The 19,125-nt window shown below is 42.7% G+C and overlaps 1 protein-coding gene and 1 pseudogene across 10 annotated transcripts in view; both read left to right on the top strand.

Moving 5' to 3' along the window:
• RAPGEF5 (Rap guanine nucleotide exchange factor 5) overlaps positions 1-19,125 on the top strand; it is a 203,805-nt gene that overhangs the window by 37,651 nt on the left and 147,029 nt on the right. For all 10 annotated transcript variants that reach the window (XR_009454766.1, XR_009454765.1, XM_059712536.1 and 7 more), the window contains exons 2-5: positions 1,339-1,389; positions 3,531-3,637; positions 9,829-9,950; positions 11,651-11,819. Coding sequence is in view for 8 of the 10 variants with exons in the window: in XM_059712536.1 (XP_059568519.1) it covers positions 1,339-1,389; positions 3,531-3,637; positions 9,829-9,950; positions 11,651-11,819 (449 nt within the window). In the remaining 2 variants the exon portion in view is untranslated. The remainder of the gene's footprint in view (positions 1-1,338; positions 1,390-3,530; positions 3,638-9,828; positions 9,951-11,650; positions 11,820-19,125) is intronic.
• Positions 6,478-8,246, top strand: LOC132211287 (small ubiquitin-related modifier 3-like; annotated as a pseudogene).

Here is a 19,125-nt window from a genome sequence, read left to right as displayed (position 1 = left end):
GCTTAAGCACACGTGGGTGATGGTGCTGCCCACTGGATTGTTAGGTGGGAAAAATTAGCTCCTGCATTACCGAGTGGATGTAGAGATGCGAATATCTACAAATAACTGGATAGAAAAAGGAACATTGCTGAGCTGGGTGCCGTGAAAGCGAAGCTGCAGGAACGGCCAGCCCTCTCCCCAGGAGCTTATGGATTAGTTGGGGCAAAGGCACTCACAGCGAGACAGCCCACAGTACAGAACCAGGAGCTGGCATGTGAACAATCAAAAAACAAAGAGCTCCCAAGACGACAAACCCTGGTGGACCGGGTGGGTGGGAGGAGCTTCGCCTACGAGGCGACTGCACAAAACCTGGACTTGGGAGTCTGGTGGGATTCAGGAAAGTGTCGGGAGATTGAGAGCTTTCTGTTATGGAGAATGGCATGCGCGGAGGTATTGGAGTGGCAGGTTCTTCTGTGAGTACCTCTTGAAGAATAAAGAACCCAGGAAGTGCCCTCGCCGGTTTGGCTCAGTGGATAGAGTGTCGGCCCGTGAACTAAAAGGTCCCGGGTTCGATTCCGGCCCAAGGCATGTACCTGGGTTGCAGGCTCGATCCCCGGCCCTGATCAGGGCGCATGCAGAAGGCAACCAAATCGCTGTGTCTTTCTCACATCAGTGTTTCTCTCTCTCTCTCTGTCTCTCTCCCTACCTTCCTCTCTCTCTAAAAATGAATGGATTAACAAACAAACAAGAAACGAACCCAGGTAGTAAGCTGGAAAGAGACTGCTAGTTGCCGGTTGGCGGCAGACTGTGGTGGACCCAGAAGGGCAGGCTCGGGGGTGCGGGTTGATGCACATAAGCAGTAAGAGCCCCACTGTCAGTTGAGGGGTCAGTTTAGAGACATTTGTGTCGGGGAGGTTTGCAGGGTGGCCTGAGAGGGGGTGACTAGAGGGCAGGGAAATCCATCATGCAGCTGCAGCAGCGGTTCCGGTGGTTGGGGATGAAAGCTTAGTTAGACTGGTGAATGTGGACAGGAGAAGGAAAGGAGAAATGGAATAAAAATCACATGAAGAACCAAGTGACAAGTACAAAAACACCCCAGTCTTTCTGTTGCACTTTTTAAACTTGGGCTCTGTAGATTGGGAGCCGTTTAAATGATATATACTGTCCCATTGGAGTGAATGTTAACCAGGTATTTACAGAGTAAGAATATGGACATTAATGTTCTGTGACTGGAGGTTTAAGCTCATCTGTTGGCAGGGACAAGTCCTGGGCCTCCCACTGTTGCGTATTGTGTACCCTGATGGTGCAACGATTTCTTTCTACTTGGTCCTAATTTTTCCCCTTTTTCTTTTAAAATAGACTCTGCAGAGAAGAATTTCCAATCCATACCTTGAGCACACTTCTTCCCAGGTACGATTCTTGTCTCTCTTACTGTATTTTCTGAAACAGTGATTCGCAGACCCTGATGTAGAATTCTCTAGTTACAGCTGTCCCCTGTGCTCCTGATCATGCTGTCTCCTTCACTGGGGTGACACAGCCAGAGTCAGATGAGATGTCCTGATAACTGGGTCAGAATTCAAGATGTTCACTAGACAGGAAAAAGGACTTCCCCATCTTCCACGTCCTTTGCGTGAATGCATTACCAATATGGCAGAATTTAATACATAATATGTTTTCAATTTTCTGTATAGAAACACTGTATTTTTAAAAAAATAGTGGGTATTTAACACTGGAAACGGGCAAGGGATTATTTATACTTACATTTATCTAATAGTAGAATATCTCCGTATGCTAATTGGTGAGACAAGATGAGGACGCCTTTATCACGTTGTGTTAAAGAATCAGTCGACAGAGAGTTGCGTTTTTAAAACAACAGGAGCCTGGGAGCTTTGTGAGGACAGAGACCTTTTTGGCCTTTTTCCATGATTATATCCCCAGCATCATTAAATGTTTTCCTGAATGACTGAGGGACTGCATACTAGTACCACGTCAGGACCAGTCAAGTGTCAGCTGACTTGTACCTCCCTTAGGGTAATAGTTTCTGCCATCTGACTTGTTCACGTTCTTCTTAAGTTTTCATGTGTTAAAAATAAGTCATGTTCTGTCCTCACTTTCTCATAGGGTTGTGTTTAGGAGGTGATAACAGGAAAATTAAGAAGTATAAGGATGGGGTTGAGTCATTCCCTGTTAAGTTATAACCAACATATTATCCATTTGTTTGCTTTGAGCGAAGATTTATATTTTATAGAGGCAACTTTTTGTAGGTGCAGAAAGAGTTCACCCAGAAACAAGGGAACAGATATGAATACCTACCCCCTGTATATACGAATTCTCATGAGCCTTTACTTATGAAGACAGTTCATTGTCACGCGGCTCCTTTGTTAGTGGGGCACAATGCACTCAGAGGAAGGGGCCAGCTATGGGGAAAGGAGGTGTATTAAAGGACATAAGCCTCTCTGGATCTAAGGAATGCCCTCCTTCATCCTTTAAGAACCAGAGACTCATATTCTCAAATTAGAAGATTGAAAAATTTTTTATCTGCTCACTGGAATGGCAAAGTGATGAAACCATAATTCTTAGAATTAACTATGAACTCTGCAGTGGAGCGACCCTTAAACACAGAGCAGACAACAGCCTGCTATCAAATTGTTGTGATACAAGATGTCCACGAGACAGGGAAAAATTAGTTTCCTATCTTCTAAGTCCTTTACATGGATGTGTTATCAATATGGCAGAGTTAATACATAATAAAAATATTCTTTGATTTGCCCTATTGATAGAAACACTCTGTTTTTAAAAACAGTGGGTATTTTACACTAAAAACTTATGTAAAGCCGAAACCGGTTTGGCTCAGTGGATAGAGCGTTGGCCTGCGGACTGAAAGGTCCCAGGTTCGATTCCGGTCAAGGGCATGTACCTGGGTTGCGGGCATATCCCCAGTAGGAGATGTGCAGGAGGCAGCTGATCGATGTTTCTCTCTCATCGATGTTTCTAACTCTCTATCTCTCTCCCTTCCTCTCTGTAAAAAATCAATAAAATATATTTAAAAAAAAAAACTTATGTAAAATATATTACTTTTAATTATAGTTAAAGCAGTTTAGCATATGGAAAATAGCTATTAGAGTTTTATAGCATAAACCCGTGGTCGGCAAACCGCGGCCTGTGAGCCACATGCGGCTCTTTGGCCCCTTGAGTGTGGCTCTTCCACAAAATACCACGTGCGGGCGCGCACGTACAGTGCAGTTGAAACTTTGTGGCCCAAGCGCAGAAGTCGGTATTTTGTGGAAGAGCCGGTATTTTGTGGAAGAGCCACACTCAAGGGGCCAAAGAGCCGCATGTGGCTCGCGAGCCGCGGTTTGCCAAGCCGCAGTTTGCCGACCACTGGCATAAACCAATAGCAAAAGTAAAATAAAATAGGTAGCTGTGTTTGTAGCTGCATAAGTGTCTTAAGCTTATGGATTTGGTCATCATTTTTTTATATATATAGTATGCTCACAAATTATGGCATGATTGTTCTACATTTATAGGGAATGTTTGTTTTTTCCACTTAGATTTATGGGGAGAATTCTTCTTGTGCAGGAAGAGCACTGAGGAATATCATTATTGTCCAGGCAGCTGATCTGATCAAGGACAGAGCGAACCTCAAGGGATTTTACAGGTAACACAGTTTTCTAACATCTTGTCAGAAACTCTCCTTATGAAAAAAATGTGTTAAAATCTTAAGCATGATCACAGAGAGACAGGCTGTAGGAATAGGCTGTAGGTCAGTTAGTTGAAGTGTCCTTTTGGGTCACTGGTGATGACTTGTCTCTTCTTTAAACTTAGCTAAGTGTCTGTTGACAGTTGGCTCCTGGTTCTGAAGTTAGGGTCTGGCATCCCCAGGTTTGGATGGGTTCCTGAGAGAGCCTCTGCTTCCTCTGAGCTGGGATAGTTTAGAATAATTTCATTGGGCGTGTCCTACACTGTGATGTCAATAAATATAGGTGCCCCGTCAGGGACCTTATCGAGGCTCTGAGAGGACTCTCAGGTAAATGGGCTGAGAGAACCATTGCTCAGCTCGCCAGGTGGGAGTGAGAATCCCCTTGGGTGCTGTGAAGAGCGGGAGGGGAAGGTTGGCGTAGGGATGGCATTTCTCCGCCTTGGCTAGTGGATAGGGCAGAGGCGCTAGAGTCAATGGGTGGGTTAGAGGCCTGCTTTAAAGTACAGCTGGACCAAGAGAGTGGTCACTTAGAAAGTTTGGAGCCCATATTTTCATTTTCTGGAGGTTAAAGGAAAAACAAAAGTTTTTTTTATTAGTTTTCCATATTATTATTGTTTTTATGTTAAGTAAAGATATTAAACCACACCAAACAATACCAGAAGAAAGCCTCAAAAAGAAAAAACCCTATCATTTATTTTTATTATTCTTTCTTATAGGAATGAAATCATAATACCATAAAAAATAGGAATAAATGACAGCAAAAAAAGTAGGAAAAATTCCCAGAATAAAGGTCATTTCTTTAACTAAACTTAGACACGTTGATTTTTTTTTTTTTTAAACAAGAACTGTACAAAGTCTTTGGGTTTAGTTGTGAGTGACCTAATAGGATTCATTAAAAAAATTTTTTTATTGACTAGAGAGAGAGAGAGATTTGTTGTCCACTTATTTATTCATTCATTGGCTGATTCTTGTATGAGCCCTGACTGGAGAGCAAACTCACAACCTTGGGGAATCTGGATGATGCTCTAACCAACTGAGCTCTCAGCAGGGTTCATGGGATTCATTTTCGCTACACATAAGGCTATGTGTAACGTCTGTCATTGTTCTGTTTTGTTTCTTTATGTTACCTCTGTGGATATAGATTGAAGAAAGAATGCAGAGATATACATTAGTTGGGTTCATGGAAAGAACCATCCATCCAAGTTAGAACATACTGGTGGGAATAGAATGGGAAAAGAGCATGTGTTTTTGCTATTTCAGATTCCCAATGGTCAGGCCAGAACCTCCCTTCTTTTAAATTCTGAGGACTGATGCATGTTCTGGGCATAAAGACAAAGTGCTAATATGGTGGCCCAGAAGGCATCATTTTCGTGTGTCTGGTAGTGAATTAAGGGAAAGTGTTCCCTATGCACCACATGAGAATTACTTTCAGAGCTGGTCTCTGAATAGCATCGCCCCATATACTGGTATATTTGAGATTAAAGTTGTGTCTGCACTCTCATGAAATAATTGCTAAAAATGTAACCAGAGACAGAAGGAAGCTAAGAGATAGCAAACGCTCAGCTCCAGAGATTGTTAAAAGAATGCTTTGTTAGAGCAATCCCATTGGCCTTGTACCTAGTCACCTCCGTATCACAACGTTCCTACCTCACATGCGACTGTGGTTAGGTCTGCATGTCCTCAGAACAGTTTTGGATTCAGGACAACGCCGAAAATACCCCGGGAATAAGAGCAGCTGTCCCTAGTCAGATTGCTCCCTTCCAACCGTCTCCGTTTCCCTCCTCACTGCTCTCCTTAAATCCTGTGGATTTGGGCATTTTAACTGGATTGTTGCGGGCCTGGTCAGAAGTCGGGAGTTTGCGTTAAAGGCAGAGGCAGCTCACCTCCTTGCTAACCGTGGCCAGGGCAGTGCCATGTTTTCGCATATTGACTCAGCCCTGCCCCCCAAACAGAGGGAGCCCTTCCCAATGACAAGGTAGAGCTGGGGGTTGGGCTTTGTGGCCACCAGCATCACTGGGGAGCCAGTTAGAATCCAGGGCTCGCAGGCCCCACCCAGCCGTCCTGCCTCAGAATCTGCAGGTTAGCCTAACCAGTTTGGCTCAGTGGATAGAGCATCAGCTTGCAGACTGAAGGGTCCCGGGTTCGATTCCGGTCAAGGGCATGTACCTTGGTTGTGGGCATGTCCCAGTGGGGAGTGTGCAGGAGGCTGCTGATCGATGTTTCTCTCTCATTGATGTTTCTGACTCTCTATTCCTCTCCCTTCCTCTCTGTAAAAATCAATAAAATATATTTTTAAAAAAGGAAAAAAAAAGAATCTGCAGGTTAGCCAGATCTCAGGTAATGCCTAACCACGGTTTTGAGGAGTCCGCGTCTGAGAAATTTCTCCGCCATCATCACCTGTGAACAAACATGTGCACACATCCATCCAGCCACCCTTTGCAATTTAACAGTTTTATTTATTCAGTAAATGTTCTATCGTGTCCTTTCACGTTCCACACAGTAGGCAGAGGAGCTGGACTGTTCTGAGAATAAGGATTACAAATGATACAGTGTTTAATCCGAGTGATAACTGTGCTTTGAGCAATTAGTTTGAAGATGCTGGCTAATTGACAGAGGTGTTGAGGAATTAATTAACACTTTGAGCCTTTCACATGACGGGTGTCCTATCGAATTAGAAGTTAATATTGTCTAATTAACTGTTTTGTTGTGATCTGTTTTCTCATTTTGTTTAAAAAAACACATCCATTTATTTGACTGTTAATCTGTTTAATTGCCTTAATGCTAACCTGCGATTAAACATGTCCGGTATTGCCTTAATTGCCTTAGAGCATCTTACAAACTGTAGCACTGTACCAAAAACTGTGATGCATTATCAAAAGCTAGAATGTTTGATCAGATCTCTCCACAGAAAAAGCTTATTTTTTTCTTCACTCTGGAAACTGTAGCACCTTGCGGCATATCTTTGTATTGTTGGTCCCTGTGTGATTTCTAGCTATTTGTGCCTATGCCAATCACAGGAGATAGGCAATATTTTCCTGTTTTAGGAATATAAATAAAGTTAACATCTTTTGGTCCTTAAGTGCCAAATATAGAATGAACATAGCCATTTACATGATACATCATTTAAAAAAAACATTTTGGTGACAGTTTCTCATAAGGGAGAGTGGGATTCAATGAGATTTCTGCAAATGAAAATCCACATTTCAGCAAGCTTTCTTCTTTGGGTTTTTCATCACCGGCTCATAATGGTGGAAAAGAAGGATTGAGATACTTCTTGTAACACCAAGATTGGACAGCCTTTGATTATAGTTGTATATTTTAGGACAGATTACAGAGATTATTGTGTGTGTGTGTGGTTAGTGGAATCCTTCACACACATCTGCATTTGTGGGTGTTATGATCTAGGTTCCTTAGCTAGATTGCTTAGATTATATTAAAAAGATTCACAGTCAAATGGATTGCCCTTTGAGACAAATTCTGGGATTTAATCTCTGAAAAGTAGCAAACAAAATTCTCTACTACCCACTGTGTTCCAACTTTGCCTAATTCTCTTGGAATTATTTTGTTCTTATTAAAGAGACTAGATAAGCCCTGGCCGGTGGGGCTCAGCTGGTTGGGCATCATCCCATGCACCAGAAGGTAGCGACCTCGGCAAGACAAGTACCTCAAGTTGGTGGTGATAGATCCTGGTTCAATTCCAGGTCAGGGCACATGTCCAGGCTGTGCACTCAATCCTAAGTAGGGGCATGCAGGAGGCAGCCGATCAATTTTTCTCTTTCATGTAGATATTTCTCCTTTTCCATTCCTCTCCCCTTAAAATCGAAACTATTATTTAAAAAGAGACTAGAGCCGGGAAGCTCAGCCCAACTGGGCGCACACTCGATGCCCAGGGTGCGACGTGACCTCGGACCAGCCAACCCATGAGCCAGGATTTGGGGGGCAAAGCTTGTGCTAGAGAGTAGTTGTGGCGGGAGAGCGGTGAGTCTCTAGAGCGTGCCTGATTCCCTGCCGCCCCACTGCCCCACAACCGCGCGCAGCCATATCCGAGGAGAAGCCCAAGGAGGGAGTGAAGACAGAATGACCACATCAATCTGAAAGTGGCCGGGCAGGATGGCTCAGTGGTCCAGTTCAAGATTAAGAGACACACCCCACTGAGCAAGCTGATGAAGGCCTACTGTGAGCTGCAGGGCTGGTCAATGAGACAGATTAGGTTCCGGTTTGATGGGCAGCCAATTAATGAAGCAGACACCTTGGCCCCGTTGGTGATGGAGGATGAAGACACCATGGATGTGTTCCAGCTGCCGACAGGAGGCTCACAGCAACTGGCTGACTCTTGGGATGTGGTCTGTAGAGGGGCCAGCCAACTTTGTCATCGACCTAGCATTTGCTGTTGACTAGGGAACACGTGACCGTGCGGATCACCAAGGAGACTGCAGGAACCCAGGACATCCACTAAAATTCCTTTCCTCTCTGACTTACTGCGGGTGCCACTCAAAACTGGCTGCAGGGGCGAATCCTTACCTGAACCGGGCCAGCCAGTGGCATGTCTGTTTCGGAAATGAGTTGCAAGATTTTGGGGGTTTGTTTTTGCTCTCATTTTTGTCTTTCCCGCTCTTACAACATTTCCCCGAAGCTTTTTAGTTTAGATGGGGATCTTCCCCCCTGCTTATTCCATTATAGAGATCTCACATCACCAAAGTGGGGGTGCTTCTGTGGGCAAGTTTTGGGTCATTGTGGGGAGACAAACTTCCACTTAACTGTTTCTTGTAGGTCCACTTACTGCCCTGTGGGTTCTTTCAATGCTAAATATTGCAAGTTTAAGTTTGGTGAGAATATGGTAAAGTTGAAGGGGGAATACTGGAATGCTTTTTAAAAGGTGAAAAGAAAAATAACTGAGTCCCTCAGTAGCACAGGCCTGGGCGCTCTGTTCCTCCAGTGTCCCCTGGGGTAGGGCCAGGCCCAGGGCCCCTGATCGTGCATGGCCAAAGCAGGCTGCAGCAGATACTGGCTTTTCCCCTTCTTTTAAAATTTTTTTCAATTACAGTTTATATTCAATATTATTTTATATTAGTTTCAGGTGTTCCCTTTTAATACAGAGGAAAGCAATTCCCATATTTCTCACTTGGCAGTAGTATTGTGGCCTCAGATCTCTTCCAGTATTTGCTTCTGATGAATAATTATGGTCTCTCTATAAAAAAGAGTACGATGAAGTATTGCTGATGTTTTTGTGTCAAAGAGCGACTTCAAAGTGTGGTTACAAATGGGCCCCGTGCAAAGATGACTTCTTGTTGTTCTCACGGACTGTGCTCTGCTGTTTCCTGGCATTGGCTGTGGTTTCATTTCTGTGAAACAGTTTGGAGCCTGTACCTACTAATCGTTCAGTTCTCCTGCCCTTCTGCATGGAACCCCTGCTGCCTGAGGGCCCTGCTCTGCCTCGTTCTGGTACCTGGACAGTGTGGCCTGGACCATCACTTGCTTGCCCAGAGTCTTGCCTTTCCTTTGTGTTTTGCTGTTGGGGTGTGGATGTGGTGTCTGCTGGCTCTGCTGTTTGTTCACTATTTGTACATTCTTTGTTGTCCTTTACTGTAAACAGTAAAGATAGTTTGATATCCTGTCTCTTGTATTAAATATTATATTTGGGGGGAAAAAGAGACTAGATAAAAATCTATAAATGGTGGAACCAAAATCTATCACCACCAACTTGAGGTACTTGTCTTGCCGAGGCAGAAGCACTATCTTTCTATAAAGGACTGCTAAATTCATTTATGCAAACTTACGTATTTTGAGAAGTTACTGTGTACCTGGACTGTCCTAGTTGTTGGGGTTTAATAGTGAGTTATGCATAATCCTTGGTCTCCTGAAATTTATTCTTAAGTGGGGAAAGCAGATATTATTCACTCAGAAAGATGTATCATTATTAAATGTAAGGTGACTTGAAGAAAAAGAATAAGAGAATTTGATTCCAAGTCCCTCTAAGGAAGTGATATTTGAGCTAAAATCCGAAAGAGGAATGAATCAGAGGTACATGTCATGTATTATTGAGTCACTTGTTTTAAAAAGCAAGCACATGGGAGGGATGCTGTTAAATACCAATTTTTTGGCAAATGAGTGGCCACGATGTCTCATGTGAACGGCTTTGTTTTATGCAGGCGAAGCTGTGTTGGGTCAGAACTGGTCGACTGGCTTCTGGAACACTGTCCTTTCGTCCAGTGCAGATCCACGGCCATAGGGGTCTGGCAGCTCCTACTGGACATGGGGATTCTATCATCAGGTTAGTAGGACATGCTTGGAAGGCACAGAATCATTATTTTATTAAGTGACCAGACCAAAATATACTTGATATTCTAGTTATCTGGATGGACATTGGTTTTTCAGATAAATATTTGCATTCTGTCTTATTTTATACATAAAAATGATAGGTCATCTTTTGATTGTTATTTCTCTCACACCTTTTGTGAAAATAATTAGGTACCTGCTGATTCATAGACATCTGCCTATAAGGGCTGTTTGCTTACCCCCCTCCCTTCTCTACTCTAAATGCTGCTCACAATTTTTTTTTTAATCAGTGACATTTTTAGTTGCCCTAAATGTGTGATTTTATCTTGCTGTACTTAGAATTATCATCAGAGACTGATTTTATGAGTGGAATGTGTATGCCATTTTGATTGACTAAGTAATCATGAACAGTTAGAGATATGACCTATAAAAATTAGCTGTTTAAACAGAACAGAAAATTGCTGTTAACTAGATACTAAAAAGATAGTTGATATCTCTTTTTTGTTGTTGTTGAGCCCAGGGTTTTGGCGAATAGGAGTGATGCAATCTGATTTTTTTTTTAGCTCTTTCACAGAGATGCTGGTTGGTGACTGTAAAGTCCCCTCCCCCCCTTTTTCCCCTCTAGGTCAGTGGTCGGCAAACTGCGGCTCGGCAAACCGCGGCTCGCGAGCCACATGTGGCTCTTTGCCCCCCTGAGTGTGGCTCTTCCACAAAATACCCACTTCTGCGCATGGGCTACAGTTTCAATCGCACTGTACGTGCATGCCCGCACGTGGTATTTTGTGGAAGAGCCACACTCAGGGGGCCAAAGAGCCGCATGTGGCTTGCGAGCCGCGGTTTGCCGACCACGGCTCTAGGTAATAAATATTGAGGGCCAGAGAACTTAGTAAGCTTCAGAAAGGCATAACCCAAGTCCCACTGTGGAAGAGTGGTTCAGATGGGGAAAGAGGTATAATCTTAGTGAGTTAGTAATACCTAACACCTGCTTCTCTTATTTAGAAAACCAGTTAGCTACCTTTGAGCAATGTTATCAACTTGCTTGAGAGATTCCACAAAACATTTTGTGTTAATATTTTTTGGAAAAGTCTCCAGTTCTGATTCCTTTAAAATGGTGTTTACCAACCTTGATAGTGTTAACATTTTGGGCTAGATAGTTCTTAGTTGTAAGGGGCTGGCCCATACATTGTAGAATGTGTAGCAGCAACTCTTTCTTCCACCCACTAGATGTCAGTAGCACCCCCTAGCTGTGACAACCAAGAACATCTCTAGACATTGCCAAGTGTTCCCTGGGGAGGGCACAGTCACCCTGGTTGAGAACCACTGATCTAGAACTTGCCACCATGGTGTACTTGTGTCCCCCTAAAGTAATTACATATCTCAGTCTACTTTGGGACTCTAAAGAAATGTCTCCTCACTATCTTTGAATAACTATAGATTTTACCTGTCCCTAAAGCAGAAAAGTGATCAAATATGTGTGAATATGCTGGTCAAAGCTTCAAATAATAAAAATAGATTGGTCAGTAAATCCTTTTGAATTCACTAGAATTGTGAACACGAACAGATTTAGACTGTGTGATTGTAGTCCCACCCCTGGCGAATAGTACTTAGTGATGCTTTCAGCTTAGTATTGGGTTTATGACTCTCTAAATAATATACTTTAAAAAACTGATCCACACCTTTTTATCTTTCCAACAGTGGACCAGCATTTATACTTTCAGGACACTTACGTTTTCTATCAGTTTTCATCTGATGAATGTAGCTATCTATACTGTGAATTCGAACGAGAAGAAGAATGGCAAAATGGTGTCAAAATGTTACTGCAGCTTGTGCCTGTCATTCGCACCAGAGCTGGCATCTGTGAACTGTAAGTGGATGCTGTTTCGTTCTGTTGTTAAATTATTCTCACGTTAAGAACATTTACTGTGTCTGGGGACTGTTCTTTGCTCTTTAAGATGACCATCTCCTTTAAAAGGTAGCTGTTCTGGTCCCATTTCTCAGCTGCAAATTCAGAAAGGTAAAATAAATTGCTTAAAGTGAAATCAGCTATTAAATGACTGACTTAATATTCAAATCTCAGAAGTCCCTGCCTTGCCAGCTACACTGTGCTGCACCTAATTTAATTATTGCTATATTAGTAGGTGATCTAAATTAGAAATAAACATGACTTGACTTGAGTTGAGAATAAAATAGTAACTCATATCTTATTCACTACCCAAGTCGTGACTTTCCTAAGAAAGAGCTCAACAGACATTTAGGAAAATAATCTAGAAGCAGCATTTGGCAAATTAAAACACCAGTCATAGCCCTGGCTGGTGTATTCAGTGGTTAGAGCATCAGCTTGTACACCGAAGGGTCTTGGGTTTGATTCCCAGTCAAGGGCTTGTACCTGGGTTGCAGGTTCAATCCCCAGCCCTGGTTTCGGTGCACGTGGGAGGCAACCAATTGATGTGTCTCTCACATCCAAATGTTTTCTTCACCCTCCATCCTACCTTCTCTCTTCTCTCCCTTCCTCCCTTCTACTCTTTCTAAAAATCAATGGAAAAAATATCCTCAAGTGATATTAAAATATAAAACACATGAAGATACTGAGTCACTATATGATTAAAATGAATTAAAATTAACTCGTTTTAGAGAAGGTTTGTGAAAAAAGACTTGTCATGATATGGCATTCTGACATGGGGGCATTGTGGGGAAACAAAAACCAAGGACATACTGCGTGTGCAACTCAGGTAATAAATACTGAGGGCCAGACATACTGCGTGTGCAACTCAGGTAATAAATACTGAGGGCCAGACATACTGCGTGTGCAACTCAGGTAATAAATATTGAGGGCCAGACATACTGCGTGTGCAACTCAGGTAATAAATACTGAGGGCCAGACATACTGCGTGTGCAACTCAGGTAATAAATATTGAGGGCCAGACATACTGCGTGTGCAACTCAGGTAATAAATACTGAGGGCCAGACATACTGCGTGTGCAACTCAGGTAATAAATACTGAGGGCCAGACATACTGCGTGTGCAACTCAGGTAATAGATACTGAGGGCCAGACATACTGCGTGTGCAACTCAGGTAATAGATACTGAGGGCCAGACATACTGCGTGTGCAACTCAGGTAATAAATATTGAGGGCCAGACATACTGCGTGTGCAACTCAGAACTGTCCACATCATTAATAACAAGCTTACTTAACTATGGTGTATTGCAGATTAACAATTCCAGTTAATAACTTTCACATATTTAGTTTTTAGAATGTATTCCCAAACTGCTGACTCTTTCAGTTAGCTGGGCAAGTAGTATTATCCTCATCTCATGGGTTCTAGGAGAAATACCTACACCCATAACAAAGATCAATTACCCTTGTTAAAAAGAACAGTTAGCCTTGGCTGGTGTGGCTCAGTGATTAAACTGTCGGCCCCAGCACGAGGGCTCTCGGGTTCCATTCCTGATCAAGGGCACATACTGGGTTCAATCCCTAGCCCAGGTCACGGCACATGCGGGAGGCAACCAATCACCAATGTGTCTCGCTCACGTTGATGTTTCTCTCTCTTCTTCTCCTCCTTTCTCCCTTCCATTCTCTCTCAAAATCAATGGAGAAAATATCCTCCTGGTGAGAATTAACAAAATGAAAAAAAAAGACAACACTGAACAGTTAATATAGGCTTTTAGAAAAAATAAGTATCAGAATACTAATGAGACACTGGGCTAATGGAAAGTTTGATTGTAGAGAACACATTTTATGTCAGGAACTATGCTAAATGCTCTATTTCAGTGGTTCCCAACCTTTTTTTGGCCATGCCCCACCTAAGCATCTCTAAAATCCTGATGCCCCCCTGTGACATATAATTGTAATTATTAAAAAAATGAACTCCTATTCATGTGGAGGAAGCCTAAAAGGTCATTGACTTGGTCTGAACAAGCTTCCAAAGAACATGGCATCCATGAAAGAGAAAAATAAAAGAATGAAAGGACAGTTGAAGTACTGAGGAAGAAATCACTAAAATTATTTTTAAAAATAATAATATGAAGTGATATGAAAAAATAGAAAATAAAGTTTCAAAACATATATTAGAGTACTGAAATGCATAACATGTCACAATATGTATTTATATACTGTGCATGAGGCCCCTAGAACCATAAGAAATACAAAAATTCACTGTTCACAACTCATTCTCGAATTGTCCCCTTAAAAATAAAATTGCCCCCCCGTGGGGCATGTGCCCCACGTTGGGAACCACTGCTCTATATTCATTATTTCATCTTCAGATGAATCCTGTAAGACAGTTACTACTATTTTTCCTATTTTGTAAGTGAGGAAACTGAAGTCAGGTAGCCTGTCCAGGGACATACAAGTGCGTGGAGTGTTCAGGATGTGAGTGCTTGTCTATCTGACTCTCATGCCCATGCTTTTAGCACCTGCTCCCTGGTTCCTAGGCAGTATGGGGGTCACTCTAGCTTCCCTTTCTGAGATGTTACAAATGGAAGCTATAAAAATGTTAGACTGACTCTGAAATGGTTATGAATTCACCACCACTGTTTACAGAGGACCTTGCAAGGGTAAAGCAACCTTCAAATATTAACTCCCCACTCAGCTGTCTACGTACAGAAAATGTTCTGTAGTGTCATGTGCTTTTAATGTGGGTCAGAAGTTTCCTGAGAAAAGCCCAGGAGCCTTTCAACAAACTTGAACCAGCTTTCTAAGAAGGAGTGGCCTGCTTCTTAAGTTGGAGGTGGCTGTGCCTTGCTTTGGCTGTGGCATACTTTAGCAGCTCTTAACCGTTCCCCTTCCTGAGGGCAAGATGGAACTGTGTGCACCCCCATGGGCACACCTGAATGAATGGGGGCACAAGGGCAACTGAACCCCACTTGCAAGCAGGCCTCATGCTGTAGCTCCAGTCCTTTCTCCTTACTCCGCAGACTGGAATGCCAGTGAGTGAGGTGACTGTATATAGGGAAATCCTAGGTCTCTTGTAAGTTCTGAAAAGGAAAATGTTTTAAAAAGTGGGGTCTTAATATTTATTCCGGGTTATTTCCAATCTTATGTCACACTGGTCCCTGAACACAAATGCCATGCCTCTAGAATTGAGAATCACTGTAGCGTGCCTTGTCTATCAGCAAACTTTTTATGTTGGTGTGAACATGCGCATTTGGGAGTAGAAATTCCTCTGGGAAAATTGGGTCATTAGGAAGTTATGGGTCTGTCAGTTCCACATTATAAACAGATAAAATTACTGAACCACTGCAAGTCTCTTCTGGAGAGAGAGGACGTGCATTTTTTTCCTACAGTAGAGCTATAAGCCAACTGCTAAGCTATGGTAGAATGTTTTCGGGCAGATTTTGGGAAGCCAGACTTACAATAAAGCACAATAAGGAAAAAGGTGCCTGGAGACATTGCCCTCTCAGTTGTCACAGCCCTTTCTGTGGATTCATGCATAAGATCCTGTCATAACCCCTGCTCTTGCCCGGTGATCCACGTTCATTCCGCCCCGCCCCACACCCACGTGTTCCCTCAGGCCCATAGGATGCTCTGCTCTCTCTTCCGCTTCTTTCTTGTCCAGTCAACTTCTACCCACCCCTCAAGGGGGAGCCCAAGTCCTACTTTCACTGCAAAACTTCCATGATATCTCCAGTCCCTGTCTTTCTTTTAGTAACTTACTGTTCTTGCTGTTTGTATCAAAATCTTTTCCCATTTTTCTGTCATTCTTAGTCCTGTCCATTCAGCTTTTTATCCATTCTACTGAAATGCCCTCTAACGTCTGCTGGGTTCACTAATCGAGGTTGACCACTCATGAGCAGAAAGCCCGTCTCCTGGTCCTCCTACTGACCTTTGTGGTATTTGAAGTTACTAAGGTCAGCCATGCAGTTGTCCGGTCGGCCTCACTAATTTGCTGTCTTCTCTCCGAATCTCTTTAAAACTATGGAAGGAAACTCCTTGCTATCTCTATGTGAATGCAACCTGTTCTGTACAAAGGCATTTTGAAAAAGAAAAGTGAGGTTTTTCCACTTTAAAGAAACGTGTAAAGCAGGGAGGGAAACGGGGCTGCTGCAGGTTTCTGGGCTAATGTAAGGCAACAAAATCCCTCCTCTACCCAAAATAACACTTCTGTCCAAACTGAGGAGATAATTTGAAAGGAATGAGTGACTCGGTTGTCAAGGGTATTACCTCAGGGGGAAAATTATCAGACATGGCACCTCATTCAAACGGAAAGTCAGTCAAGTCGCCCAGAATGCACTTTGTTCCAGCTCCTTTTCTTGGAACTTCTGACCCATATTTAAACCTGAGGCGGGGTGGGGGGGTGGGGGGTGGAGGTAGGAATTGCTGAAGTGACAGAGTAGGGAAAGGCAGCCTAATGACTCCTTCAGGGCGAGTGGGACATTTCTTTCCAGCTGTGACTCTGTGACTCGGAATTTAGGCTGCAAGGAAGCTTCGCTAGTTCAATTCAGCCACCGCTACAGGTGGGTGTGGAGGTGCTCAAATAGCCGTGCCTGTGAGCCCTGAACTAAACTCTGCCAATTACAGGACAGTCGGCATCGATGCCGATTTTAGAAGAGCTGTAGAGGATTGCTAAAATCAGACTCCCGCCACGCTCAGACACATCTAAAGAAGAATGTAGCTTCTTCCGTTTTCTTTGAACAGTCTGTCTGCTCCCCAGTAAGCCTGCATCCTGCCGGACAGCCAGACCAAAGGAAAAGAAGCCGGTGTTGTTAACCTGCTCAGTAAAGGCATCCGACTGAAGTGCATTTCCAGGTCCCTGTCGTTAGCTGTTACATATATTGGTGGAAAGGCTGCCTCCCCACACCCTCTCCGGCTCCTAATTGTAGGTCCTGCTGGAAGAAATAAGATAGTTTGTTATTTGAATTCACAGTAACATTTTTGTCTTGTGTCTGCTTAATTGACATGCCGAGTTTATGGTCTGTGATCTGTTTCTGTGTTCAAGGAGTTCCCCTCCTTGACAAAAGGAGAGCAGCTGACTTAGTTGTTTTGCCCAAGATGCCCTGGCAGTGACAACAATGTTTTCAGAAAAAGAAAACAGACCAATACAACGCATGCATACAAGCACAGAAATCTTTCTCAACAAGTATTAGTAAATGGAACCCAGCAATGTATAAAGATGATCATACATCATGAAAAAGGGGAGTTTATCCCAGAAATACAAGGACGGTTCAGCATTCAAAAATCAATGCAATTCACTGTATTCACAGTCTAAGAATAAAACTTATATGATAAACTCCATAAATGCAGATAACTCTTTTGAGAAAATTCAGAATTCATTCATGATAAAAAAAAAAATTCTCAGATAGCTAGGAATATAAGGCAACTTCCTCCACCTGATAAAATCTTTTGTTTACATGATGCTTAGTGAGAAAGAATTGTCTTTCTCTCTTAAGATTGGGAACAAGATTAATACATCCCTTCTTATCACTTCTTTCCAGTACTGGTCAGTGCAATAAGCAAGAAAAAGAAGTAAAAGGTATACAGATGAGAAGAAAAAACTAAAGCTGTCTATCTTTGCAGAGAACACAATTGTATACATAGACAATCCCCTAGAGTCTACAAAAAACTTACCAGAATTAATAAGTGGATTTAGCACAGTCACAGGATATAAGGTCAATATACAAAATTCAATTCTATTTCTGTCTATTAGGACAAAAAAAACCCCACCCCACTATGAATTACTTAGGTGTAAATGTAAAAGTGTGTGCAAAAGGTGCCTGCCAAACATTTCAAAAGCCAAATGAAATAAGACAGAGAAGTGGAGGATGCATCCACGTTCATAGGTTGGAGGCCTCAGTATTATTAGGATGTTAACTCTTCCCAAACTGACCGATCTTTCCAGTGGCAGCTGCCTCCTGGTCATGGGCCTCACCGCCCCTGTTAATAATAAAACCTACCTTTGGAAACATTGACCTCTAAACAGGGAGTGTCTCCGAGCTCATTCTTCAGACCTTTTCTCTCTCATCTGGATGTGCCCTCAGCCAGTCTTGTATTTGATATCAACTCCACAGTGGTGACCTCCAGATTTATGTCCCTGTGTCCCCTTAGCACCCAGTCTACACTGGCACCTCCCACTGTCCTGTCATCGCCGCTCCTTTCATTCTCCTCATCTTCCCTAGCTGTTCCATGTCCACCTGACAGGTAGAAACAGCATGAGAAACCCATCAGCATCCTTCATTTAGGAAATGGTGCTGGATTAACTCTTCCTAATTGAGGAGCTCAACCTCACGTGGGCCATTCGTGCATCCTAAACCTACCCTTTGTAGTGTTGACTTTCCTAATTGGATCTTCATTTTACGATCTTTGGGCAGGAGGAAATACTGCACGAGTAAACAAAACATTTTTTTAGCGTTTCGCAAAAATGTTTTTCATGATGGATTTGGCATAAGTTTTGTGTTGGGATCAAAGGTGAAGAAAATTTCCATTTATCACTTTAAATTGTTTATACAAAAATGACTCTGAAGTCAGCTGACGTTAATCTTTGCTATTACTCATCACCCCTTCTCCCAAGGAAATGCTAAATCCTCCCAAATTTCCATTGTTTACACGCAAGGCTTATTGCAGGTGTGGTAACAGATTGCTTATCTTTGTCAGAGTGCGTCAGTGTTTAAGAGTAGTACAGGAATTTTAATAAAAATTGAACTTTTAGGTCCGGTTGTGCTAGCTTTTGAATTGTAGCTGTTTAAATATTCAGGATTGATGCTAAAATCCTCAATGTAAAATATACAAAGGAGATATCAGTAATAACTAATTTTATTCAGTTTTAGATGAGTGTGTAACTATATACCCCGGACTCTAATGAAACCTGTCACATTCACAATGTACTACTGATGGATAACTTTCATTTAGAAGCATAACTAGTAAGTAGCCTGATGCTGTGAAGAAGTATCTTCTCTTAAGAAGGTTTAGGAGGTGTTTATATTCATGATATTAAAGACCTCAAGAAAAAATCCAATTCTCGTTTTCCTACCACCCCAGTTTTCCCTTTTGTCATAGCATTTGCTTTAGTAAGAAGAGCAGGCCTGTCCAGAACGTAGGTGTTAGGGGACAGTGCGGATGGGACAGTACTTGAGTGCTGGTCTGACGCCCTTCTCGCCCGCTTGGGGTCAGTAGGTACTGGACGTGGTAGAGATTGAGTCTGTGCTCCTTGAGGAGTGTTCTCTTGAGGACTTG

The sequence above is a fragment of the Myotis daubentonii genome, chromosome 10 (assembly GCF_963259705.1).
Source record: "Myotis daubentonii chromosome 10, mMyoDau2.1, whole genome shotgun sequence".
Lineage (NCBI taxonomy): Eukaryota > Metazoa > Chordata > Mammalia > Chiroptera > Vespertilionidae > Myotis > Myotis daubentonii.
This window is presented reverse-complemented; position numbering and strand designations above follow the sequence as displayed.